The following is a 26,059-nucleotide window of genomic DNA, read 5'->3' on the forward strand; positions in this document are numbered from 1 at the left end:
CCGGGAGCCCGCTGGAGGCCCTGCTCCCTGGAGCCGTGCTTCAGAGGCCCCGATGGCACGGGCGCCATCGGAGGAGCTGCTCCTAGCTTGGCTGCGTGCCCGAGAGCCGGGCGTCCTTAGAGGGGTCCCCGAACCAAGGAGGGCATTGTCTCAGCCTGGCCCCCATAGCTTGGCCGGGCCCAGTGTGGCTCGGGGAGGCTGTCCTGCTGGGGGTGACTCTGGGCTTTGTGGGGATCCCTTGCTTCTCTCCAGCCCTCTCTTCCTGCTGGCCAGGAGACTGTACAAAGGTGTTAGGGCGGCCCTGATGCTCCCGGCCCGGCAGGAGGCTGCAGCCGTGGTGGTTAATGTTGGGGGGCTTCCCTGGCCTCAAGGTTCAGCGTTGGGGTGGGCGTGGGCCGGACGTGCTCCATCCCCGGTGAAGTAGAGGCCTCCCTCGGGGGGCAGCTCCCTCCTGGGCCGGCCCGGTCATCGGGTGTGCCCCCGGCGCTCTCCTCGCTGCCGTCCCAGCCTTGTGAATCCGTGTTGTTGCCTGGACTTTTGCAGGCTACCTCTTGCATGGCGGATTCCTCAGCTGACGGCGAGAACGAGGAGGAGGTGCGCTCAAGACCGTCCGAGGACAAGAAGAGCCAGTAGAGGCGGAGACGTGGCCCGAGCACAGCAGGACCGCCACGCCTCTCCTAAGGCAGCCAGACCCGCCTGCCACCCTGGAAGAAGACTCGAAATTCAGTGCTGTAATAAACGGAGCAGACGTTTGCCTGTGGCCTAAACCCACCTCCAGGCCTGTCGGGAGCCTTTCTTTCCCTTCCGGGAGAGGTCCCAGCCCACGCCTTGTTTTCATGTTGTTCCACTTTCCTCCTGGCACTTGGGGGTGGGGGTGGGGGAGAGCAGCTTGACAAGCCCTTTGTACGTACCACACAGTGCCTTCTCAGGCTGGACTCCCTGGGAGCAAAGCCCCGTCCCAAAGCCTCTCCGCGAGTGAGGGGGCCGCGGAGTGCCGTGAGACTCTGCCGGCCAGCTGCTGGGGCCCCGCTCGGGAGGGCACACCCACACCTTCCTCGGGGACGGGAGGCAGAGCCTCACCACCGGCTCTCCTGCACCCCGGATCTGGCCAGGGGAACGTGGGCCAGCCGCGGGCGGAATGAAGAAATCCACGCAGTGACCTGACGCGTCACCCGAGCTTGTGCCTTGGTCAAATGGACTGTCTCATGTAGTTGAGATAGGAGCTTTGGTTCTACGTTTTACATTTTATTTGAACTTAACTGCATTCTCTCAGAAGCTGGACAGAGCAGGCCTTCCAGAAGACCTGGAGGAGAATCTTAGCAAGTCGAGCCACCTCCCGACGGTGCCTTGGTGGTTGGAGGCTCCTGGGCCTGTGTTCCACGGTGCCCCTGGGGCCAGACCGCTGCCCCCCATCCCCGCTCCCCTTCTCTCCTGGCCCTGTGGAAGAATGCAATCCTGGGAGCCCACAGGGACTTGGACTCCTTTGGTGCCCCCTCGGAGAGCGGCGGCTTGCCTTCCCGAGAGGTCCACGAGAAGATGGGCTGTGGCTCGCATCGGCTGTGGGGGCAGGAAATATTGGGGGTCTGATCCGTTGTCTTTCTCTACGTCGCTATACTAGATTTGAAAATGCTGGCTTTCTCCGAGGCGCCTCTGCCATCAGACCCACCTCCGCCAGCCTCAAGAACATCGAGGGGAAGCTCGGAAAAGCGAGATCCTCTTCTATGCACGTCCGGGCAGAAGGAGTCTTTGGTCACCTGGTTCTGTCTGGATTTCTGAATCGGCTCTCGGGGCTTTGTCCCCTCTGAGGGCCTGGATTAGTTCCAAGTACTTGGCATTTTCTTCCAAAATCAAATGACCCCTGTAGAGTGCCTTGTAGAGGGCGGCTGTTCTGGTGGCCTCGCGTCTTAGCTTACCATCTCAGGGTTTGGTTTAATAGGGAGATGCCAGGCTGTTTTCAGAATTCATCTACTGGCCTTCTCGGCATTCTCCAGGCTCTGTTTTTAATAAAGGGATTGGAAGGTGGCGGCATCTGAAATCTGCTGGCATTTTCCGGGAGCCCCTCTGGGCAGACTGCCCTCGTGCAGACACCTTGACCCTCCGATGTGTTAGGATTGGAGAGAAGCTTTGCACCTTGACGTAGTCTGTAATCAGATTCGTGGGTTCCTCATCCCCAGACCCTGAAGTGAAGGGAAGGTCTCGTATTGGATCTTTGATGCGGTATGTGATACAGCAGAACCCTGAGAAGTCATCACTTATTGACAAGTTGAGGGGGATCAGGTGTCCGGCTTCCACTTGGGTCTGCCTTTACTTGTCGGGTCTGTCTTAGTGTGGCCGGCTCGGGCAGAGTCCAGTTAAGTGTCCGGTCTCCCCTGGGAGGAGGTGGACTCGTTATTGGACATTTGAACCTTTTTTGCATTCTCCCAGCTTGGGGTGGATGGTGGACCAGTTGTTTGTTTCTTAGCAGAGAGGCGAGAAGGCCTTGATGCTCAGGGCGGGCCTTTGCTGGCCTTTTCTTGCACATGTCCTTCAGCACATTCCTTTGATAGGTTGTTAAGCACAAATGGAGATGGGACCGTCAGGAAAAGGCCGTCTCTCCTAGTGAGAGTGTTCTTTAATGCTGATATCACCTCTAGTCTAAAAATCAAGAGAAATTAAAATTAAGTTGTGCCGGACACAGGGCCACGAGGCCCACTCAGTTTGGGGAGAGGGACTAGGGTGGGAATCGTGATCATGTCCTGGGAACTGTGGCCTGGTTTAGTGGACAAGTTAGAGCCGTTGGTCTGGACCGGGGGGCCTGTGATGTTATTACCGACTTTGCACTTTGTAAGATTGCCTGCGTGTTTTTGTCCGTCTCCTTTGTTTCTCTTTCACAGAAAATAAAATGCTTTCAGCAGAGAAACAAGCAAAGGCGCCCCGGCCCGGCAGGCTCGGCCGTGCTCGGCTAACCCTGCCCAGAGGCCGCCCCATCAGGTGCTTGTTTTCTCTTGGACACATTCCCATGCACTCCCAGAGGTGTGTGTTCCACTTCAGGTGGAAGCAAGGAGATGTACTCTTGGATTTTAAAATGTTTTTTAAAGACTTCTGAATTAATGTCGTTGGTAGCATATAGAGCACTCTGACGTTTAGGTATCTGCTGGCAGAAAAGTAGTAACAAGAAGCCAAAAAGAAGCCCCCCGGCTGGTCCTTGAGGGACCCAATCTCTGGTTAGCGGTGCTTGGTGCCCCGGACGCTGGCTCTGGGGCCGCCTCCAACCCCACAGGGCCGTGAACAGGCCGTGGAGCTTCACGTTTCGACACGGGAACTTTTTGTTTGACTTTGAAAGTCATCCGGGAAGCCGGAGGTGAGGTCTTCGGGGCGCCTTGTCAGGGGCCCAGGAAAGGTGTCCGAGTGCCAAATAGGATCCTCTGGTAACCAGCTTGGGAGATTGGCAGCAGTCCCCCAGCCCTGCCCCAACACCCCCGAGGAGGTCAAAGGTGCTGGCTCCTGTGTCCAGTCACCGACTGGGGGCAACAGAACTGGGAAGTTGATTAAAATCAGCCCAGACTGCTATTTTTTTTCAATTAGAAAATGATCTGAATCCTCTTTCTCCAATCACTAAAACACTGAAAATCCCCTCCAGGCCCCACATAGAGATGATGAGGTTTCCAGAATCGGGTTGGAGGGTCCCCACATCTTGTGGCCTGGCTTGGTTATTGTGGCTCCTGGGAGCTGGACCTGCTGGCCATGTAGCTCTGAGGGTGGCAAGACTATGGAAAAAAACATTCCTTTCTTGACTAGGATTTCTGTTTTGTGACAGCCCACGTGGGAATTCCATGTGCCAAAGCAAAGAATGCGCTTCATCTAGTTCCCAAAGATTCCTGACTTAGGTTTGGGCAGAAGGGCTTGCTGGTCACCCACCAGTCCCCGGGGGCTCCCGCTCAGACCCGTTGTGTTTGTATTGTGGAACTGTTGGTCAAGCACCGACTCCCACCCAGCTATTTGTCTGTTTTTTCATTTGTTAGCCCTGGAAAAGTGCAATCAGATGAGTGTATCCATCCACCCATCCGCTGGACTCTTAACAAAGCGTGCGTGTCTCTCTATCACATACATCAAGAGTTGTGAGATTATGTAATGGAATAAAGACCACACCATGACTTCAGATGCATTCTGCCTTTTCTTCTCTGTTGGAGACTCGCTTCTCAGAGCCGGGCCTCTGCGGGAGGTCTGGAGGCCGGCGGCTAAAGGCCAGATAGAGGCCCCGGAAAGTCCTTCACCCCACGCGGGCTGCAGTTCGTCCTCTAGCATCGGAGCCTTGGGTGGGTGCTCTTAGAGGGGGTGTCCTCCTCCCTGCCTGGCCCATTTCGGAGCTACCCAGCAGGCGTCTTAAAAAGAGGAAGCGGGAAGTTTCTAGGGTCCCGTAGAGAATGGTTCATCGCGTGGCTCCTTCAGACCCATCTGGGCGGCAGCTCGACACATCCTCTTGGTGGAGGGCCAAGTCCTGCCCTCCCTTTGCCTGTCCCTCGACTTCGGTGACGGGTTCAGGGTCCCGGGGCCCCGAGGGCTTCCCTGGAGGGGTGCCAGGCCCGTGGAAGCCCAGCTGCCCCACCAAAGCTGGGAGAAGTGAGGAATGGGTTAGAGCCTCAAGAGGGCCCCCTGGACCTCTGGCGATACAAACTAGGATGACTGGCTGGAGGGGTCCAGAGCGTTTTCTGCGCCTGGTGAAAAGAGCACTTTACTGGGCAGTCCATCTTTTCCCTTGGGCTGGCAGAAGTCACAGCAGCCCCCCAAGGCGGGGCCTTCCCCGCCCACATAGGCTGTTTGGTGGTTCCTTTGAAGGCGCCTGCTTTAGGAAGAATACACGAAGGTGGACAGAACCTTGCCCTGGAGAGTCGGGAGCCCTGGCTTCCAGCCTCCACTTCCAACGTGTGTGAGCATTAAATCTCTTTCACAGGGCCCCAGCTTCCTCCCATGTCAAGTAAGAGTCAGACCAGGTGATCTACTCTGCTCACTAAACCTCCGTGGCTTCCCCTTGCTCCTGGAATGAAATACAAGCTCCCGTTTTGCATTGAAAAGCCCTGGTGATTTGATTTCTGCCTAGCTCCCTTGTGCCAAACATGGGTGCCCGGGACCTGACCTCCCCTTCCCTGCCTTGGTGCCTTTGTGGCCCTCCTCCAAGGCCACCGACTTTCTGCCTGATCCATGGGCCTTGGAGCTGGGACCAGCCTTCAGGGTCAAGGTGGCACTGTGGGTTAGAGCGGCTCTGGGAGGCCGAGGTGGGCACAGTGCCCCAGATGACTCCTACCTAGAGCCAGCCTTGCAGGAACAGGATCGCAGGGAGGTGAGGATGGTCACTGGTGGTGGAGGACAAGGACCCCTACCTCAAAGTAGAGGAGGGTCTCCAGGGAGGGAAGGAGGCTGCCCCCTTGGAAAGTCTTCGAAGAACGCTTAATTTAATTGGGAAATGCTAATAATGACTCCTTTAGCAGATCCCCAACCCTGACCACTTTGTGGTTGGTCTTGGAGTGGTCCTTAACTTGGAAAATTGCCCCAAGGGTAACTAAGCTAGGGCTGAAGCTGGTCAGGCCTGGCTGGACTGGCCTTTTGGTGGCAGCATGCAAAAGCTTTCTTAGTGGGTCCTTTCTGCTGGAGACATCGCCTCAGAGACCCCACGTGTGGATCTCCACACTCCAAGGAGTCAGAGAGCTGGCCGGACTCTAGATGAGGGAATCACAGAATTTTCAGGAACTCACCGGGCTGGATCCAGTCCAGCCTCTGCTCAAGGACTGTTAAGTGAGGGGGACCCCATCACTTCCTGAGGCATCCCACTCCTTGGCAAGCTCATCCTGACTTCCAGCCTCATGCCTACTGCCTGCTGGCATGAAGCACTTGGCAGCTTTTTATAGTGTTCCCCATTGACTGCTCCCGGCTCACTGTCCCTGGATTCTCATGGAATCGTGGAAGGCAGGACATCCAGGGTCACCCAAGGTCCCAAGTAGCTAAGCTGTGGATCAGACCCTCCAAACACAGTATTCTTCCCACTCAGTCAGTCTGAAAGGAGCCCAAGGAGACTAGAAAACTGGGCCAAATTTTAGATGAGGTTGATTAGAAGTAAATGTAAAATTTTCCTCTTGGGTTCAAAAAATCAATTTCCCAAGTGTAAGAAGGGATTCTGATTCGCCATTGGTTTTCTTGAAAAAAATCCAGGGTCCTAGTGGACTGCAGATTCCCCATGAGACCAGAGCTAGAAAGAAGGGCAGCCAAGGAGGCTCATGCAGGGTCAAGTTGCTTTAAGAGAGGTCTAGTGGCCAGGACTGGGAGTTGGGAAGAAGGAGGCACTTCTAGTCCCAGCGTATTGTCTGCTCTGCTCCGGGCCCATCTGGAGCCCTAGATTGTCCAGAGGGGAGTGAGGATGATGACGGGCCTGGGGACCTCCCTAAGTGAAGATCAGGTAGGATAGGGCACGACCCAGGGGTTAGAGGTCTGTACTCATGGTCTGGAAAATGTGAGTTCAAATCCTCCCTCAGACAGCTGTGTGACCTTGGGCAGGTTATTTAACCACGCAGTCTTAGTTTCCCCATCTGTATAGTGAAGATCATTATAGCGTTAGCTCTTAAATCACAAGGTTGTGGAAATAAGATGAGATCCCACCTGTAAGTAAATCACTTTGTTCAGTAAGGGCAGGACAAGTCACTTCCCCTCCCTGGGCCTCCGTTTCCTCGTCTTTAAAATGGGGAGATTGGAAGGCCCCCTCCAGTCCCAGACCTATGATTCTGTCATGATTCTTATTTTCATGTGAATACGTGGAAAACACAACATGGGAGGGGGGCGGGGGACCCTTTCTGGGCCTGAGGGGGCTGTTGGACGGAGGAGGGATTGGGAGCCCTTTGGGGAGGCCAGTGGGGGTGGGGGGTGGGGCTTTCCGGCCTTGAGGGCTGCCTGGAGAGGGGGTGAGATCTCCGTCTCCAGGAGTCTTCAGAGTCGATACATAGGAGGCGGATAAGCCAGGTCCGATCGCCGGCCAGCACCGGGACGGGGATTCGTTGGATCGGCGAGCTCGGGAAAACGTGTTTAGAAATTTGTCGGCGCGCGGAACTGGCCCAGAGGAGAAATCAAAAGGCCTTCCAGGCTCCTCCCCGAGAAGTCTTCGGGGCGAGAAGGTTCCTGATCCCCCCTTAAACACTTTGGAACGGGCAGCCCAGGCTCCAGAGGCCGGGAGAAATCCGCGGAGACCAGCTGACTGCCCAGGCTCGGAAGAGCCCGGATCCCTCCGCCCTTTCCTCACCTCCCAGGAGCTCCCTTCGCCGCCCCGGCTGGGCGGAGCCCGGAAGACCCCACCCACAGCTGGCATCCCTCCCGCTGGTCCCCGACCCTCAGCCGGGCCCAGGGGGCATGGGTGTGCTTGTAGGTGCCCCCGCTGGGTGCTCCAGGGGTTAGATGACTGGAAGAGGCGGGGGAGAGGGTCCCCGCTCCCCCCCTGATGGGCTCCCACGGGGCACCAGGGGCAGTGCCCAGCTGTCGCCTCCCTCCGCCGGTGGGGGGCGCCCTTGCCCGGGGAGCGCCTTGTGGCCGAAATCAGCTGCTCTCCTGTCACAAGCAGCTATTGCCCGAGAGGCCTGGGTTGGGCTGGGTTGGGCTGGGTAGGCCTGCGCCCTCCCCCAAACAGGTGGCGGCGCTCCCAGAGGTTAGTCTGGTCCAATCAGGGATAAGGATCTCCCCGCTCACTGCCCGGCCTCCGAGGGGGAGGGATGGGGAACAGCTGGCGCTAATTCGAGCCAAGTGTGGGCGGAGAGCCGGCTTGGAATCGCCTCGGTTTCCCCCTTTGCCCCGCTCCGGTCCTCGCTTCCCGGGATCGAGTTTCGAGTTTTGCCTTTTCTGTCTTAGGAATTCCTTCGCTGCCAAGAAGTGACCCCCAAGCCCCGTGGAATCTGCCCGGAGGACAGAGATGCAGGTGGGGATCCGCGCCGGGCTCGGTGCCGGAGGGGCCGCCGGGACCTTTTCTAGGGGCCTCTGGCCCGTTTTGCGAGTGCTTCGCTTTGTTTACCGGGCGGGCCCTGGCAGCGGGCTGCCAACGAGAGCCCCAGCTGCCCATTATTCCGGGAAGTGCCCAGAATGCCTTTGTGGCCTGGCCTGGGAGACAATGGGCGCTTAGAAAGAAACGGGATGCGGCGGCGCTGGCCGCCAGATAGAACTTTCCTTTAGGAAGCAGCCAGAACGGGGGAGGTTCGGCTCGTCCCCGCGGGCCCTTCAGGCCTCTCCAGCCCTTCAGCTTTCAGTTTTGTTTCTGGTCAGGACTGAAAGAGAAGGTGGAACCGGAGCTTACAAAGAGACCGAGGGAGGGAGGGAGGGAGGGAGCAGAGCTGGGGAGTGGGTGAACCTCAGAACAGAAGGTTCGAACCCTGGATGTCAGCGCTGAGGGGGAGGGTTCTTAGAGCCCCGCGTAACAGAGCTGGGGGGTCTTTAGAGTTACAGGATGCCAGAGCTTGGGGGGAGGCTTAGGGTACAGGATGTCAGCTTGGGGGAGGCTTTAGGCACAGGATGTCAGAAGTGGGAGGCCAGAGCTTGGGGGAGTGACAGGGTACTGGGTGCCAGAGCTGGAGGGCCTCATCGCACAAAATGCTAGGGGGGGTGTCAGAGCCCAGAATGTCAGCGATGGGAGGGTCAGAGTTGGGGGTCTTTGAGAACAGGCTGGCAGAGCTTGGAGTTGTAGAGCGCAGGTTGTTAGTTTGGGGGAGCCATAGAGTGTAAGGTGGCACAGCTGGAGAGTCTCAGAGCACAGAATGTCAAAAGTGGGGGGTCACATGGGGGGCTCTTTGAGAACAGGATGCCAGAGCGTGTGGGAGTCTTAGGGTACAGGATGGCCGAGCTGGGGGGAGCTGGAGGGTCTCAGAGCACAGGCTGTCAGCAGTGGTGGGGGAGGGTCTTTGAGAACTGGATGTCAGAATTCCTGTTGTGACTGGAAGGGATGGATGTTGTTGGATGGAGCTAATCCATCTCATGCCTGTATCCAAACAGGAATCCCGTCTGGAGCATCCCTAAAGCAGTCATGAAGGTTTGAAGTCCTTGATCATGGGGGGCTGGGGAGGAGGGGAGCCCCCATCTCAGACCGCTGAAACGGGCAGAAATCTGACCTGGCTTTGCCACCCTTCTCTGGGCTCAGGCAGAACAGGACACATTTCTTTTTTTTCCTTTTTATACCTGTGGCAGCCAGGTGGGGATGGCTCAAGTGCCACCTCGCGCCTTGCTGGGTGACCTGGGAAGTCATGGTTTGGCCCTCTCTCTCTGGCCTCAGTTTCCCCCTGGGACTCATAACAGCTCCTACTTCCCAGGGTTGTTTCTATCAACTGAGGGAATATTTGCAAAGTTCTTTCAGAACCTTAGAGCACATCATAGATGTTCTTATTATTCCTTAAATGTGACTGTGCTTTCCTCTCTAAGCATCCCCTCGGCTTTCAAATGAGCCTTGAATGGCTGCTGGTTACTCCCCAGACCTTGTTTGGACAAACTTCTAACTGGCCATACCTGCCATCTTGTGCCAGTGAAGGAGCTTTTTTTGGATTAACTTCAGGATCTTAGATCCTTCTCTATTAAGTTTTATCTTTCTAGATTGGGCCTGAGCCCAGAGAGTTCTTTCTGGCATCCAGCAGGTTTGCTCTTCCTTCCAGATTTGTGTTGCTGACAGATTTGATAAGTATGTCATGTAGGTCTCCATCCAAGTCATTGCTAAGAAGTGGGGGGCTCTGCGAGGGCTGGAGACAGGAGGTCCTGGGTTTAAATCTGGCTTCAGACACTTCCTAGCTGTGTGACCCTAAGCAAGTCACTTCACCCCCATTACCTAGCCCTTACTGCTCTTCTGCCTTGGAGCCAACACACAGTATTGACTCTAAAATGGAAAGTGAGGGTTTAAAATAAAAAAAAATGATACCCAGTCCTGGGCCAAGAATAGATCCCTTTGACACTCCACTCTAGATCTCCTTCCAGAAATGGGTCCAGCCATTCAACTCGCTCTAATAGTACTAGGGTTTAGCACATTAAAATAAAAACAAAGTTTTCAATTACATGTAAACATTTTTAACATTTGTTTTGAAAAATGTTGAGTTCCAAATTCTTTCCCTCCCTCTCTTCTCTTCCTCCTCTTTGAGAAGACAAGCAATTTGATCGAGGTTATACATGTCCAGTCATACAAAACACATTTGCCTATTAGTCATGCTGTGAAAGAAAATACAGACAAAGCAGGAAAAAATAAGGTAGAAAATTGTAGTCTTTGATCTACATTCAGACTGGACAGCATTTTTCATTAGAAATCCTTTGGAACTGTTTTGGATCATTGTATTGCTGAGAATAGCTAAGACCTCCACAGTGGATTATCATGCAATATTGCTGTTACTGTGTACAATGTTCTCAAGCCTGCTTCTGCCCAGATTTTTCACTTGAAAGCATCCCATCTCATTTTTCATAGCACAATAGTATTCTGTTGCAAGCAACCCCCACAATTTGTTCAGTCATTCCCCAGTTGATGAACATCCCCTCAGTTTCCAATTCTTTGCCACCACAGAAAGAGCAGCTATCAATAGTTTGGTACGAGCAGGTTCCTCCCCCTTTTTAAATCTTTTTGGGACCCAGTAGTGTTAATAGGGTATGGATTACAGAGTCAAAGGGTTTGCATAGATGTATAGACCTTTGGGCAGAGTTCCAAACTGCTCTCCAGAATGGTTGGAATTTACATTTTAATTGGGTATTAATGTCCCAATTTTCCCCATCCTCTGCAACATTTGTCAGTTTCCTTTTCTGTTATATTAGCCAATCTGATAGGTGAGAGATGTTGCCTTAGAGTTGTTTTAATTTGCACTTCTCTAATCAATAGGGAATTAGAGCATTTTTTCATATGATTGTAGATAATTTCATTAAGTGGGGAATGACTTGTATTTTTAAAAGTTTGACTCGATTCTCTATATATTCGAGAAATGAGGCCTTTATCAGAGATACTTGCCGGGAATTCTTCCCTTTCCCCTCCCCCTAATTTTCTGTTTTCCTTTTAATCCTGACTGTTTTGGTTTTATATAAAACCTTTGACATTTAGGATAATCAAAACCCTGCATTTTATATCTCATAACACTCTCTGTCTCTTGTTTGATCATAAATTCTTTCCTTAATCATTGTGAGATTTAAAATGGTTGAGGTCTTAAACTGTAGTGATTGAAATAGTGGAAGATATAAATTGTGATAGATATAAGAGAGGGTGAGTAAATTTGACCGCAGAAATATGTTTCACTACAGTGTCTTGGGTTTTAAATCAAATATAAGGTGGTCGCCAGGGAAATATTCCCAATTATTCAAATACTCAAGTCAATTGGGTTTTATAGAGATTTTAATTAACAATACAATGAGTAATCAAAGAAAGAGAGAGAGAGTAAGAAAGGAATAAGTATGAAGGGCCTCAAGCCAATATGGCCTAGACCTGAGTCTTAAGAGAGAAATCAGTCAGTTTTTTAACACTCACCACAAGGTCTGACTAAACAAGGATACTAGTGACACCAGGCCAGCGTCCTTCCTCCAAGAGTCTTCCAGCCAGAGATTGTTTCAAAGGGCCTCTCTCAAGAGCCTCCAGAGCTCCTACCCCAGAGGGACAGAGCCCCTCAGAGGAGCTCCTCAAGGAGCTTTCCTCCAGAATGAGAGTCAGAAATCCAGATTCCTTGCTCTTCTCTGAGCTCTTATTTTTAAGGGCAAAATCTCCTCTGTCACCTCCCCTAAGTCCTTACATCTACCAATCACTGTAGATGTTTCTAAAGGACCGCCCATTTTGAATTCACAGCTGAGTAGTTTTAATCTCTTTATTAAGTCAGGAAAAAATGCTGCTGTGTCGACAAATTTCATTAAGAAAAAACCTCTGAATAAGTTATCACCCTTTTAGGTTAAGTAGTTTACAAGTTGCCCCACCTTTATAGGTACTTAGTATCCCATTGTATCAATTCTAAAACAGTCATGACTCAAAGAACTTCCTGTCCCTTCCATAAGCATGGGTCAAAGCACTTTTCATTGTTCTCAAGGAGCTCTCTGTCCTAAAGCAGTCCTAAGTAGGGTGGAGTAGGGATATTCCCAAGGCAAGGAGCCCTCACATTCAAGTAGAATTCTCACTATCTGCTAGGGAATTTTTTAAAGTAGAAGATTCCCCAATGGGGGAAACCCCTAACATTCATAAGTCTGAGAAATTTTGAGGTTTAAATCATTGACCTGACAGGAAAACTATTCCATGCTCCCCTAATTTGTTTAGGGTATCATTTTTTTAAACCCTTACCTTCCATCTTTGAATCAATACTGTGTATTGGCTCCAAGGCAGAAGAGTGGTAAGGGCTAGGCAATGGGGGTTAAGCAACTTGCCCAGGGTCACACAGCTAGGAAGTGGCTGAGGTCAGATTTGAACCTAGGACTTCCCCTCTCTAGGACTGGTTCTCAATCCACTGAGCTACCCAGCTGCCCCCAGGGTATCATTCTTTATATCTAAATCAAATACTACTCCTTTTGACCTTATCTTGATATATGATGGTAGGAGATGTTAGGTCTATATAGGTCTATATCTAGTTTCTGCCAAACTGTTTTCCAGTTTTCCAGCAATTTTTGTCATACAATGAATTCTTGTCCTTAAAGCTTGGATCCTTGGGGCTTACTTACCTCAGTCATTTGTGTGTTATGTACCTGATCTATTCCATTGGTCCATTACTCTATTTCTTAGCTAGTACCAGATTGTTTTGATGATTACTGCTTTGTAGGACAGTTTTGAGATCTGATATGGAGAGGCCTTCTTCCTTCAAATATTCTTTCATTAATTCCCTTGATATTCTTGACCTTTTCCTCTTCTAGGTGAAATTTGTTATTTTTTCTAGTCCTATAGAATAATTTTTCAGTAGTCTGCTTGGTGTGGCACTGCATAAGTAAAGTGACTTAGGCAGAATCATCATTTTTATTATATTGGCTTGGCCTACTTATGAGCAATTAGCATTTTCCCAATTGTTTAGATTTGACCTTATTTGTGTGAAAAATATTTTTTATAAAGATATTTTACCAATTACATGGAACAACAATTTTCCATATAAGTTTTCTGAAGTTAGATGATCCAAATTGTCTTCCTCCCTCCCTTCCCTGAGCTGGTGAGCAGTTTGATCTGTATTATACATGTTTTATCATGCAAAACACATTTCCATATTGTTTATTTTTATAAGAGAAAACTCTCGGAAAGCAAAAACCCAAATAAACCAAAGTGAGATATCGCATGCTTCAATCTGCAACTGACTCAGTAGTTCTCTCCCTGGAGGAGGACAGCATTCTTTGTCATAAGTCCCTCAGAATTGTCCTGGATCGTTGTATTGCTGAGAGTAGCAAAGTCTATCACAAGGGATCATTCCACAATATCGCTGTTACTGTGTATAATGTTTTCCTGGTTCTGCTTATTCCACTCTGCATCAGTTCATGTAGGTCTTCCAAGCTTTCTCTGAACTCATCCTGTTTACCATTCCTTATAGCACAACAGTATTCCATCTCCATCACATACCACAATTTGTTCAGCCATTCTCTAATTGACAGTCATCTCCTCAGTTTCCAATTCTTTGCACTACACAAAGGGCGGCTATAAATAGTCTTGTATAAGGAAGTCCTTAACCAACCCCCCCTCCATTTTAAAAATTATTATTTTATTTTATTTTATTTTTTAGTCAATTTAGAACATCATTCTTTGGTTCCCCCCTCCATTAAAAAAAAGAAACAAAAACCTCTTTGGGATACAGTAGTATTACTGTAGTAGTAGTAGTAGTAGTAGTACTGGATCAAGGGGTATACACAGTTTTATAGCCTTTCAAGCCTAGTCCCCAATTGCCCTCCAGAATGGTTGGAGCAGTTCACAACTCCACCAACAATGCATTCGTGTCCATATTTGCCACATCCCTTCCACATTCATTACTTTCCTTTACTGTCCTAGCATCCAATCTGATAGCTATTGGGTGGCACCTCAGAGTTGTTTTAATTTGCATTATGAAAAGTATTGCGTAATTGTGTTCATATAATTTCTGGGTGTTTATCAAACAATGAGGCGGGTATGTAGCAACCAGCCCATCTACACCCCATCCTCAAGACATCCACCTTAGCAATGGGTCCTCCACTGACATAGCTGGCTATTAGGCTAAGCCTCTCGACCAGACACGGGGAGGAAGCGCCAGAGGGTGGAGGGGCTCCTCATACATTGGGGGACTTTGCACTGAAGCTCATGGCACCTGAATGGAGCTCTCTCCCCCTCCCCCAACTACACTGACATGTTAAACAAAGTTTCACATCGGAGAGAAGATTTTCTTATAGGAAACAGCCCCCTCCACTGTGACATCCTGAATGTAGCTACTTCTGATTGTTGCCTGTTCCTAAGTAACACATCACTCTCCTTAGGGAATCACACTAAGCTAGATCCTACTCACGAGAAGTAATCACAGGGATAAATGACTGATTGCAGATGGGTGGGACTCTACTAACATAGGCAAGGGAGCAGAGAACGTGTGCTTTGAGTGAGGAATCAGAAAAAAGGCCACTCGAGGGCCATTTTCTATTTGCAGGAATTGGCAGGGCGGGCAAGAGCTGAATCATGTCCCGAAAGAGTAGAAGGTCAAAAATGAACTCTGTGTCCTTCCCAGCTTTGCTTAGGAAGGGCCAGACCTGACCTTTAGCTTGATTTTCTCATGTTTGTCCCCAAAGGCCTTCTAGGTCTGTGCTGTACTGCCACAGTAGTAGGGGAAGAGTGATGCCCAGCATCCTCTCTGTTTGGATCAACGACAAGATCTCCCTCAAAGGAGGGAGAGACACTCTGGATCACAAGGATCTTGCCTCTGCCTGCATGCTGTCAAGTTTGGGCACATGCCCTGAGAGAAGAATGTGAGGTGACAGATGACAGTTGTCCTAATGTTCAGGTCCAAGGGAACTGCCTGTAACTTGGGAGGTCCTGGCTTGTAGGCTCCACTATCAGTTTTACTCTCCCCAAGTCCACATGGTTTGATTTAAATTCCAGCTTCACTGTTGTTCAGACATTTCAGATGTATCTGACTCTTTATGATCTCATTTGGGGTTTTCTGGACAGAGATATTGGAACCATTTGTCCTTTCCTTCTCCAGTTCATTTTACAAATGAGGAAACCAAGGCAAGCAGGTTTAAGTGACTTGCCCAGGGTCAAACAGCCAGTAAGTGTCTGAGGCTGGTTTTGAACTTACAAAGATGAGTCTTTCTGACTCTAGGCCTAGTACTCTGTATACGATGGTGTCACCTAGTTGCCCTCTAAAAATCCCAGCCTTCTATAAGTGTCCATGATCACATGGTCTCTGCACTTCTAGAATGATCAGAGACGGTTTTCCTAGAAAGTTGGGAGTGGTAAGAATAGAGAAATGAGAGTGAGTTGCTGCCCAGTTAACATTCCAAAGTCAATGAGACAGGGAATTTCTGGAAGCCTAGAGCAGCAATATTTTCCAGTTTAACTCACTTTAAGTTATACGTTCAAGAAATGCATCACCAACAACCATTTATTAAACACTTACTATGTGCCAGGAAAGAGAAGGCAAAGAATTAAGAAAGGCAAAACTAGGCAAGGCCCTTGCCTTCAAGGAGCTCCCAGTTAAATGGGGGAGACAACATTGTAATGAAGGAGGGAAGGCACTCACTGAATTGTTCTGGTTGATTCAGTTTTCTGGATAACGAATTAATTAGTCAGAAACCCTTTCATCATTTCTTAGGTTCATCTCTAATTGTTGCAGAGACAGTGGGGCTGGGATGGGCCTCTGCTATGTATCAGGCCCATCATTATCCAAATTTGTTCCCTCACCTGGGAGCTGAAGGGCTTGGAAGAACCTGACTCTAAGGCTCCTTCTAGAAAGTGTCCTACAATCCTGTGATTGGGGCCTCAGCACTGTTTCTCCAGGCAGAGACTGGAGGAGAGAGGGCTGGTCTTTGTGAAGGCTGCACTCAGGGAGGCACCCTCAAGAGGACGATGATTAATACTGACAAGGAGGCTGACTCACATATATGTAAAGTTTTATGGTTTGCAAAATGGGGTGCTTGTGTTCAATTTTGCACCTTGATAAGCCTCTGGAATTGGGTAAGGACAAAGGGTCAAGATATAGGAAATGGCAGGAGGCAGGAGAAAAAACTTGAGAAACAAGCTCATTCGGCCTTCAAGAGTTTAAATAGCTGCCAGAGCTGGGAGGGACCTTGAATTGTTTCTTTCTGGCTGTTTGCAATAGCTACTCCTTGACCTAGAAACTTTGGAATTTGGCTATCACACTCCTAAGAGTTTTCCTTTAAGGATCTCTTTCAGGAGGTAATTGGTAGATCCTTTCACTTTCTATTTTACTCTTTGGATCCAAGATATCCAGACAATTTTCCTTTATAATTTCTTGAAATATAATATCTAGACTTTTATTTATTTATTCTTTTTTTGTTTCTGACTTTCAGGTAGTCCAATCATTCTTAAATTCTCTCTTCTCAATATATTCTCCAGGTTTGTTGTTTTTTTTCCTATGAGATATTTTACATTTTCTTCTATTATTTCTTGATGTTTCATAGAGTCATTAGCTTCTACTTGTCCAATTCTAATCTTTAAGAAATTATTTTCTTCATTGAGATTTTGCACCTATTTTTGCATTTGGGTGATTCTGCTTTTTAGAAAGTTCTTTTCCTCAATGAATTTTTATGCCTCTTTTACCAACAGGCCAATTCTATTTTTTAAGATGTTATTTTCATCAGTATTTTTTGCGTGCCTCTTTTACCAAGCTGTTAATTCTCTTTTCATAATTTTCTTGCCTCACTTTCATTTCTTTTCCCAATTTCCCCACAATTTCTCTTTTCTCTTTTAAAAAACTCTTCCAGGAATTCTTGCTGAACTTGAGTTGAATTAGCATTTTTCTTTGAGGCTTTGGTTGTAAGGCTTTTCACATTGTTGTCTTCTAAATTTTTGTCTTCCTTGCCTCTGTAGCTTTTTATGGTCAAATTCTCTCTTTGTTGCTAGCTTTTTTTTTCAACTTATTTTTTTCTTTGAATTTTATGTTAAAGTTGCGCTCTGCTCACCTTAGGGTAGGGAGTCACCATATCCAGTTTCAGACTATTTTGGGGCTGCTGTTTTCAGAGAAAGTTCTGGCGGTCTATACGATTTTGGTCCTTCCAAGATGATGTGATCCTGGGAAGGGTGTGATCATTGCTGTCCTGGTCTGTGCTGTGATCTTTATCCAAGAAGGGCCCCTGGTCGCCTGTAATCACAAGCACTAGTGTTCCTTTTTCTTTGGAACCGTGACCAGGTATCCTGCTCCCTTGTGACCTCCCCCCAGCACTCCTTTCTGCCTTGGAATGTGGTCCAGAACTGCTTATGGATGATAGAGTTGCTAATTAATGTCAGCTGTAGCCAGTGCCAGCAAAGGGTTCCAGGTAATCTCTCTGATCACTTGTGTAACCCCCTTACTGTGTCTGGGCTGAGAGTTCCCAAAGCTCTGGTGCTGGGGCATCTGCCTCCAAGGCCCATGGCTGGGACTCCTATCCCCTCCAGGGCCACAGACCTTCCCTCCTGACCTCTTAAGTTGTCTTAGGATGAAAAAATGCCTCCCTCTGAGCTTTTGCTGGCTCTGCCACTCCAAAATTTGATGTGAGGTGTCATTTTATTATTATTTTTTGAATTGAAAAATGTTATTTAATTAATTAATTTAGACTATTTTTCCTTGAGGTGTTATTTTAAACTTGTTTACAGGGAATGTTGGGAGAGTTCAGCTGGGTCCCAGGCTGTACTCTGCCCTCTTGGCTCCCAATATGTCTTATCCCTTCTAAGCTTTCCTTCAATGAGTCCTTTCATGGCCTTTCGCATGCTTTTTGGGATAAGCTCTCTCATCTCTCTTTCCAAATGCAACTTCTAACTTAGCCTTGTTTGTGATTTTGTAGCCGGAACCCAAACCTGGCGATCTGATTGAGATTTTCCGAATGTGCTACAGTCATTGGGCCATTTATGTGGGTGATGGTTATGTTGTCCACCTGGCACCTCCAAGTAAGAAACTCTGCTTTGTGAGTTTGTCTGTGTTGGGGAGGGTCAGGACGGCTCATCTTCCCGAGTTCAAATCTGGCCTCACATGCTTATTGGCTCTATGGTCCTGGGCAAGTCACTCAACCCTGTTTGCCCACTTCCTCCTCTATAAAACAAGCTGGAGAAGGAAATGGCGAATCCCTCCAAGAAAGCCCCAAATGGATCCACTAAGAGTACATGGCAGCAAAGCAACAGTAAACAGACCGGGCAGGGGGCAGACCTTGTGAAGGCTCCCTGGTTAGAGAACGGGTGAGGGGAGTTTCTGTTGATAGATGGCAGATTCATGCTGGGTTGATGAAGCCTCTTGGGTGGGTCTCAAGTCTGGTTTTGGAGGACAGCTTGACTGTCCCATAACTGGCCCCTCTGTGACACTGTCAGATGGTGCCATTGGGTCTAACTTGGGATAGGACTGCTTAGGAGAGACCATCCTGGGGTGCCTTTTTCTTTTCTTTTCTTTTCTTTTCTTTTCTTTTCTTTTCTTTTCTTTTCTTTTCTTTTCTTTTCTTTTCTTTTCTTTTCTTTTCTTTTCTTTTCTTTTCTTTTCTTTTCTTTTCTTTTCTTTTCTTTTCTTTTTTCTCTCCCCTCCCCTCCCCTCCCCTCCCCTTCCCTCCTCCCCCCTCCCTCCTCCCCTCCCCTCTCCTCCCCTCCCCCCTCCTCCCCTCCTCTCTCTTCTTCTTTTTTCTCTTCTCTTCTCTTTCTTCTCTTTTCTCATCTTTCCTTTATTATTATTATTATTATTATTATTATTTTTGTCTAAAAGGTGAATATGCTGGGGCTGGGGCTTCCAGCATCATGTCAGCCCTGACGGACAAAGCCAGGGTAAAGAAGGAGCTGCTCCGTTCGGTGGTTGGGAAAGACAAGTATCAGGTGAATAACAAGCATGACAACAAGTACCAACCGCTGCCGGTCAACAAGATTGTCCAACGGGCTTTGGAGGAGGTGGGGAAGGAGGTACTTTATAAGCTGACCAGCGAGAACTGTGAGCACTTTGTGAATGACCTGAGATACGGAATCCATCGCAGTGATCAGGTAGGCCCCCCCCCCCCCAATGGTGGCCCAATGAATGCTGTTAGGCCTGCCGGGAAGGCTCGCTCGGGGGCCATTTCCATGGGGTTATAACAGGAAGCCCGTGCTGAGCAGGTGAAGTCTTGTCTGCTTCCTCAGCTTCCCCTGGGCCTGGGCTCTTGTTGCTTCAAACTGAGCCTCCCTATGTGAGGGTATCCTTCTTGCTCCCTCGTGAGGAGAGGCTGGCCTTAAAACTCTGGGAATTTCTCTGTGGGGGAAACTATATATAAATAACTAAACTATTCACAGTAGATGAATGGCACTGTGAGTGGGGGCACAGGAGCTGGGGGCCCGGGAAGAGATTCTGGCAGCGGGTGGGCCTGCAGTAATCCGTAGGGTGAGGTCCCCCATTTCTTTAGGGGAGATGAACCCCCTTTATGCTTCAGGTGAGTGTGTTCAGCATCTGCCCTGGCTTACTGCCATCCTGTCTGTGATTCTTTGCATACCAGAATTGACACCTAGGCCATGGCCACAGGGTGGCAATGAATGATTTTCCTAAAGGCTGTTCGATTTATGACAATGAGTACAATGCTCCCTTATATCCCCCCGTGCTGTAACGGCCCCTGAGACCCCCCAAAGGCCATTGGTTTTCTATAATACTCATTCTGGCATTTAAAAAAAAGCTGCACAAAACAGAAGTATAATTTTTCCACTTTATTCTTGCTGCTTTTTTTGGTAGCATGGCTAAAACGGAAGGGTTTGCATAATTTCACACGCATAACTGACCCAATGTTGCTGGTGGAAGGGCTGGGGGAGAATTTAAAAAATAATAAAAATTGTGACAACATTAACTAAAATAGCTGCACAGAACACGTGGGATGTCCTCCGGTTGTATCTGGATTGTCCCTAGAAGCCCCTCTCCCCTCCCCTTCTTTTTCCCCTCTCTTTAGAGTCGCCCCTCAGTCTTATATGGCCATTGCCCCTGCTTCTTGTAATTAATGGGTCGGTTAGACGTTTGGGACATGGAAGGGATGATGAAGAAAATGGGGGAATTTTAAGTGATATGGTAGCCAAAGGGCTAAAACTGACGTGATTCCTCCCACCTCCCAGACCTGTTTTGGGTGGTTTATCCTTGGGTTCATCCATTGGACTCCTCCCTCTCTGTATGATTGAGACATGTCCATGCATCCCGCATGGGCTGTTAGTGCCTTACTTTTTACCAAGGGAGCAGAGAGCCAAATCCAAGCTTGCAAAGTATGGTTGGAAACGGGGGGAGGGGACAGGCTTCCCCATTGACCAAGGCTTTCTTGTGTGTTTGCAGGTCAGAGATATCTGCATTGGAGCTGGGATAGCTGGCGGTTTGGCTCTTGCTGGCCTCTTTGGTGTGTTGGTTTCAAGAAACAGACGGCAAAACCAATGAGATGGCCATCCGAGTTATGGAAGCTTAGCTGCGCCACAGGTTATATTGTGCAACATGGCGTTCAGTGCCTTAATGCTTTTAATAAAGTAAGATGGTTTTATTAAAAAAATTCACTGGGAAAGGCCCATGATAAGTCTGCCGCAAGCTCTCCCTCCTGGGTTAGATAGAAAATGGAACTAACATAAACCTTTCCTGGTTTAGTGGCAGCCCATTCTCTCCTTTGCCATCCTTGGAGGAAAAGAATCACAGCTGGCCCCAGTCTGCCCCTAGTGCGGAGCTGGAAGGGTCCTTAGTGCGCTATCCTCTAGCCCCAGCCCCTCATTTAAGAGAGGAGGGGACAGAGAAGTTGTGACTCTCCCAAGGTCAAACAGGGGGAAAGGCGCAGAACTGCAATTCCAATTGGGGTCTTCCGGTACCAAATCCAGCATTCTTTTCCCAATGCTCAATTGCCTCTGTGTGTGCTAGGAGACAGAACAATGTTCTGATTCCTTTATTGCCTTGAGGACCAGAATTCCCTGCTTCCCACAGTGATTTCTAAAACAATCGACCCCTAGAAAGAAACACGTCACCTCCAAATACGCACTATATAAAAGAATGCATGCAAACTAAAAATAAATGGGAATAAATCTGCCTTTAGAGAATTGACAGGAGGGGCAGGGAGGGAGGGAAGATAAAGCCAATATTGTGCTTTTCTTTCCCATTAATGAGAGGATGGGACAATACCCTTGTAGGTGGCAGGGGTCTGGAATTTCTCTCTAGCCACATCCATTGGCCATGGCCAGGTGAGAACTCCCCATAAGCCTCTATGGCTAGCTACTGAGAATGGACGGAGGGAAAGTGCATCCGGAGGATTTCTGAGGAGAGGCATAGCAGTGTCTCTCTCTTCCCCGACCAGATTTCCTTTAGCTTTCCCATGGCCTTTGGGCTTGGGTGAAGACAGTAAAGATCCCTTATTTTCATTCCCACATGATTGGAAGAGTGTCAGGGAAGGGCTCCAGCATAGCTAAAGACCAACCTGGCTGAATGAAATTCACCCTCAGAGGCTGACTGCTTTAGGTTAAAACATACCAGGTTCAGGAATTCTCCCCTTTCCTCCCCCCGAAATTGTGAAGCTTTGGGTAATACTTATTTTGTGAACTTGTTCCCATCCTTGTCTAAGATTTGGTCTGGCCAATCTGCCCTTGCTGATCTGAGGAAATGGAGTACAGTCTAGGAAAGTTTGGGTGGTGCCTAGCAGGCAGGTAAGAAGAGGAGCTCTGAGGCATGGGGTGCTGCTAGGAAAAGCTGCCTTGGATTCCAGGGGAGTGCAGAAAAATGGGCCTGGGGCAGACAGAGAGAAAAACCAGCCAACTCTCTGATGCTATGTGAAGTGAGAATCCATTTGGTTTGAGAGAAGTCACCAATTCCCATCCATAGAACAGTTATTCTATTTGATGGTAGTTTCTGCCTTTCAAAGGGCAGCTATTGGGGTATTTGAAAATTGTGGGAGCCAGATCTAGAGTTGGGAGAGTAGGCTTTGTCATGATTATATGGCCTTGGGCAAGTCATTTCCCCTCCTATGTCTCAATTTCCTCCTCTTTCATTTGAGAATACAAGTGCCTTCTTCCCAGCAATAACTTAAGGCTGATATGAAATGTGTGTGAAGATGCTTTGAAAACTATAAAATGCTCTTAATTTTTCATAATAAAACTTTATCTTACTTCTCAAAATGTGTTATTCATTTAGGGACATTTGTGGGTGTATTAAAAAAGGCATTTCCTGCCCAGTCACTATTATCTTGTCTTAAGAACCAGTTAGTGATCTTGGATGTCAGGTACCCAAGGCTGTTGGAAGGAGTGGAGGCGTACAGAGCTTGAGAAAGGTTGAAACTTGGGCTTTTGTGCAAAAGCTTGAGTTTTGGCCAAGAGTTTTCAGCTGCTCTGACTTTAATTAGTGGATGGGTTGGGGTATTTGGGAGGCTGAATATAGTTGAATATGGGAGCTAGGGATTGGACCTGGGAAGGACAGAGGGAACTTGTGGGAAGGGTTGGGAGTTAGGGCCACGCTTGAGGATAGGTGTCCAGAAGAACCTTGTTAGTTTTGTGGAAAGGAAAACTGAAGCAAGTTTTGGACTTTCTGCCACTCAGGTGGAACAAACAGCAGTTGGAATATTAGAGAGAAGATATTGACAAGAATGACAGTTGGTGGGGGACGGGGCAACTGGGAGTGGGAGTTGGTCTCTCTTGGCTAACTCTCTTGCTTCCTGGCCCTCTGAATGGAAACTGGAAGGAGCCTCTCTACCTGTCTCTGTATAGCAGTACCTCTATTCCTGATTTTCCCAACTGTGTGTTCTACTGGGATTCCTGTGATCATGTCATCAGACAAAAGGATTTAAGGGGAGCAGTTTGAGCTGTAAGGTGTGTAAGGCCCAACTAGCTCTGAAGGTCAGAACCTTTTCTTCCTTTTGCTGTCTATTGCTAAGACTTTGAACTTAAGAAAACTAGCACAGATTAGCATAGACAGGAATAAAAGAAACCCTTCACCAGCCTGCGAGGCCTGGCCTCAGCTCAAAAGCTGAGAGAGACTCAAACCCAATCTAGGGAAATCCTGATTCCCTCTTCCCTGATACCTCCCCAATCCAAACGTGTTATTAAAATTCATCTTATTTAAATCACCACAGTCAGATAAGAGGACTATCATTTCAAGGGGACATAGAGGGAGCTGAACTTCAGGACTGCCATTCAACCATAGATGGTCCTTATTGGACCCTTGCTGGGCGACCTTGGTCTGGGGAAGCCTTGTCCTCAGGAGGGTCTGTGCTTACATGCTCTGGGTATCTTTCACATCAATCAATAGAGAAGACATCCTGTGAGACTTAGTTGGCCTGTTTCTTGGGAACCCCATTTTTCAAAGAAAGGCTCTCAGCAGGGGGCATCTTCTTCCTTTTATCTCACTGGCAGCCCTCTCTCCCTTCAACTCCTCCATTCCCTGTTACAAAACCTTATCCCCTGTACCTTTTCAAATCAAAACAATCCCTTTAAATATTAGTTTCCAATGCTATCATTTAGAAATGAAAAGCTTCAGTGGCTTTTCTAAGCATTTCTCCTCTGAGGAAATTGTAGAGAGACCAAATGGAAGGGATTAGAGTAATATAAGTGATTCCCTTGGGGCAGAAGGCACCAGAATGCTACTGGAATCTTCAACTGGCAGACACTCAGGTCAGTATAACTTGAGAAGAACTGAAGCCCCTAATACACAAGGACAGGGAGCATATTGTCTAGCTCACAGGAATATGCAGGGGCATGGGCAGAACGTCATCAATGATGATGATATTTAATAATAGCAAGGGTAAACTCCAGCAGCACCACCTCCCAGATTGCTGGAATACCACTTGGGAAGGAGTAAAGGATGACAGACAGAATGTGAGTAGAGGAAGAAAAGAGAACTTGGGCCTGGAAGGCCTGGAGCGAAGCCACTCTCCCCACTGAAGGCTCTCCCCACTGGAGAGGAAATTTTTGTATTTTTGTAACATTCAAAGGAAGAAGAGGAGGGGAGGGGTGCTTGGTGTTTTGGTTACTGGGCTGCAATCTGGGACCCTGACAGTAACAGAAAAGTTGGCTGTCTTACTGGGCATGTGTCCAGGCTTCTCCTAGGAACACCCAAGCCTTGTCAACCTGGATGACTACCACCCATTGACTGGTGATTCAGGTGGACATGTGTGACCCCTTCAGAAGGGCTGTGGAAAACATTGTTAAGGATAATGATGCTTGTCTATCATTTGACTAGAAATGGAGCTAGTCATGCATTGAGGGCAACAATTACAGCCTGTATGTTCCTTTGGCATCCATGGAATGTCAAAAGTCAACAGGTATTTAATAAGTTCCTACTGTGTGTCATATCCCATGTGATCCTTACAACACTGCTAACATCCTCATTTTAAGCTTGGGGGAACAGGCAGAGGTTAAGTGATCTGTCCAGGGTCACACAGCTTGTGTTTGGGGTTGGATTTGAACTCAATTCACCCTGTCTCCAGTCCCAATGCTCTACCCACTTTACTTAAAGTATTAAGATGTAGTCGCTCCTGGAGGGCTGGGAATTGGTGCTCCAGAACAAATGTTGCCTCTTAAAATGGGTATGGAGAGGGGGTGCTGCCCCTGAAGGCTCTAAGGTGTTTCAGGAAGAAGAGGGAAGGGGGCTCCCCTTGGGTGGTGCAGATCATTGGCCTTGGCCTGCCAAGGTAGCAAGAGGGTCCTGGTGTGGCAACAAGCCCATAGATTGTTGAATATAAAACCCATCAGTTACATGGCTTCATCTCCAGTGCTTGACTTGGAGAACAATGGCAGGGCTTGCTCAGATTCTGTCTTCCTGTCCAAAGCACTTATCAATCACAGTGCCTGGCCCAAGCTACCAAGTACCTACTTACTATTATGGGCACTTTTCATTTTTTAAACCCTTACCGTTCCTCTTAGAATTGATATTGTGTGTTTGTTCCAAGGCCGAAGAGCTGTAAGGGCTGGGCAATGGGGGTTAAGTGACTTGCCCAGGGTCACTCAGCTGGGAAGTGTCTGATTCCAAATTTGAATCCAGGACCTCCTGTCTCTAGAACTGGTGCTCTATCCACTGTGCCATCTGGCTGCCTCAGAATAGCTTTAAGATTGGTGGTATTACCAGGCAGTTGGTTGCCTGCTCCCTCTCCCCTCAGCCCCTCAAACCAGGGGTACACTCTGATGTAGGTGGGGAGTGGGTTCCACCGGCCGGTCCATAAGCCTTTCTTAATGCCCACTATGCGCCAGGCACTGTGCTAAGCGCCGGGGTTACAAAGGACAAAAGTCTTGCTCTCCAGAAGCCTCTGGTCCAATGAAGAAGAAAGCCTGGACACAGCTCTGAACAAATCCGCTATAGATGGGCTACATCGGAAGTAATCACCAGAGGGGAGGCACCGGCACCAGGCGGACTCCGGACTGGAGCGGGCCTGAAGCTGGGGAAGGAAGCGGAAAGGGCCGCGATCTGGGCCTGGGGACACCCGGGGCAAGTGTACACAGCTGGGAGAGTAAGCAGCCCAGGAGAAGGAACGGGAGGCCGATGGCCAAACGATGGCTTCTTTCCAGTCAGCCCGAGCACGCAGGCTCCCCGGGCAGCCGTTCCCTGCTGGGTACGGGCGGGCTCCTCCGCGGGGTCCCAGGTTGACGCCGGTGTCCTCCACGCTGGAGCGCCCTCGGCGAAATGTCTCCCGGAGCGTTCGGTTGGGCTCCCTCTGCAGCGGGCAGGGAACACTCCGGGGGCCGCGGGGGGGCGCCTCCTCTCAGGCTGCTCAGATACCTGAGGTTTTAGACTGAAGGTCGAGGGCGAAGAATCCACTTTACAGCCTTCCCCATCCGCACATCACACATCGCACATCGCCGCGGACCAGAATCGCCGGAGAGTCTCACCCAGAGGGGGCGGTGACGGTGGAGAGGCGTGGCCAGGGGAGGGGGAGAAAGCCCTTCTCTTCGGTTTGTGATTGAGAGCTTTAAAAGAGGGTCCAGGCCTGCTTCAAACTCTGCAGCCTCCGCATTTGGACGCTCCCCTCCAGCCATCTCAGTGGGCTGCCCTCGAGG

At 49.0% G+C, this 26,059-nt stretch overlaps 2 protein-coding genes across 6 annotated transcripts in view; both read left to right on the top strand.

The window, feature by feature from the left end:
• The window catches only part of ATL3 (atlastin GTPase 3), a 44,189-nt gene extending 40,051 nt beyond the window's left edge, over positions 1-4,138 (top strand). Inside the window, exon 14 of the mRNA XM_007497739.3 lies at positions 544-4,138. Within this exon, the coding sequence (XP_007497801.1) occupies positions 544-633 (90 nt within the window). The 3' untranslated portion in view covers positions 634-4,138. The remainder of the gene's footprint in view (positions 1-543) is intronic.
• Positions 4,139-6,888: 2,750 nt separating this feature from the next.
• LOC130454963 (phospholipase A and acyltransferase 3-like) lies at positions 6,889-22,192 on the top strand. Of its 5 annotated transcripts, none has more exons than XM_056801567.1 (5): positions 6,889-7,136; positions 7,861-7,927; positions 17,920-18,022; positions 18,819-19,087; positions 20,385-22,192. In XM_056801567.1, the coding sequence occupies exons 2-5, from the start codon at positions 7,922-7,924 to the stop codon at positions 20,481-20,483; spliced, it is 477 nt and encodes a 158-aa protein (XP_056657545.1). In that variant the 5' UTR covers positions 6,889-7,136; positions 7,861-7,921; the 3' UTR covers positions 20,484-22,192. The 5 variants fall into 5 exon arrangements, with proteins under 5 accessions (XP_056657545.1, XP_056657544.1, XP_056657541.1 ...); XM_056801566.1 differs by having other exon boundaries at positions 6,891-7,380; XM_056801563.1 differs by lacking the exon at positions 6,889-7,136 and adding an exon at positions 7,343-7,660.
• Positions 22,193-26,059: the final 3,867 nt, after the last annotated feature.

Source organism: Monodelphis domestica, chromosome 6 (assembly GCF_027887165.1).
Source record: "Monodelphis domestica isolate mMonDom1 chromosome 6, mMonDom1.pri, whole genome shotgun sequence".
Taxonomy (NCBI): domain Eukaryota; kingdom Metazoa; phylum Chordata; class Mammalia; order Didelphimorphia; family Didelphidae; genus Monodelphis; species Monodelphis domestica.

Excerpts from the sequence above, each read along its gene's own strand:
- LOC130454963 (XM_056801567.1), top strand. Across the intron at positions 18,023-18,818 it reads TGTCCACCTGGCACCTCCAA|GTGAATATGCTGGGGCTGGG; the intron begins GTAAGAAACTCT and ends TTTGTCTAAAAG. Across the intron at positions 19,088-20,384 it reads GAATCCATCGCAGTGATCAG|GTCAGAGATATCTGCATTGG; the intron begins GTAGGCCCCCCC and ends GTGTGTTTGCAG.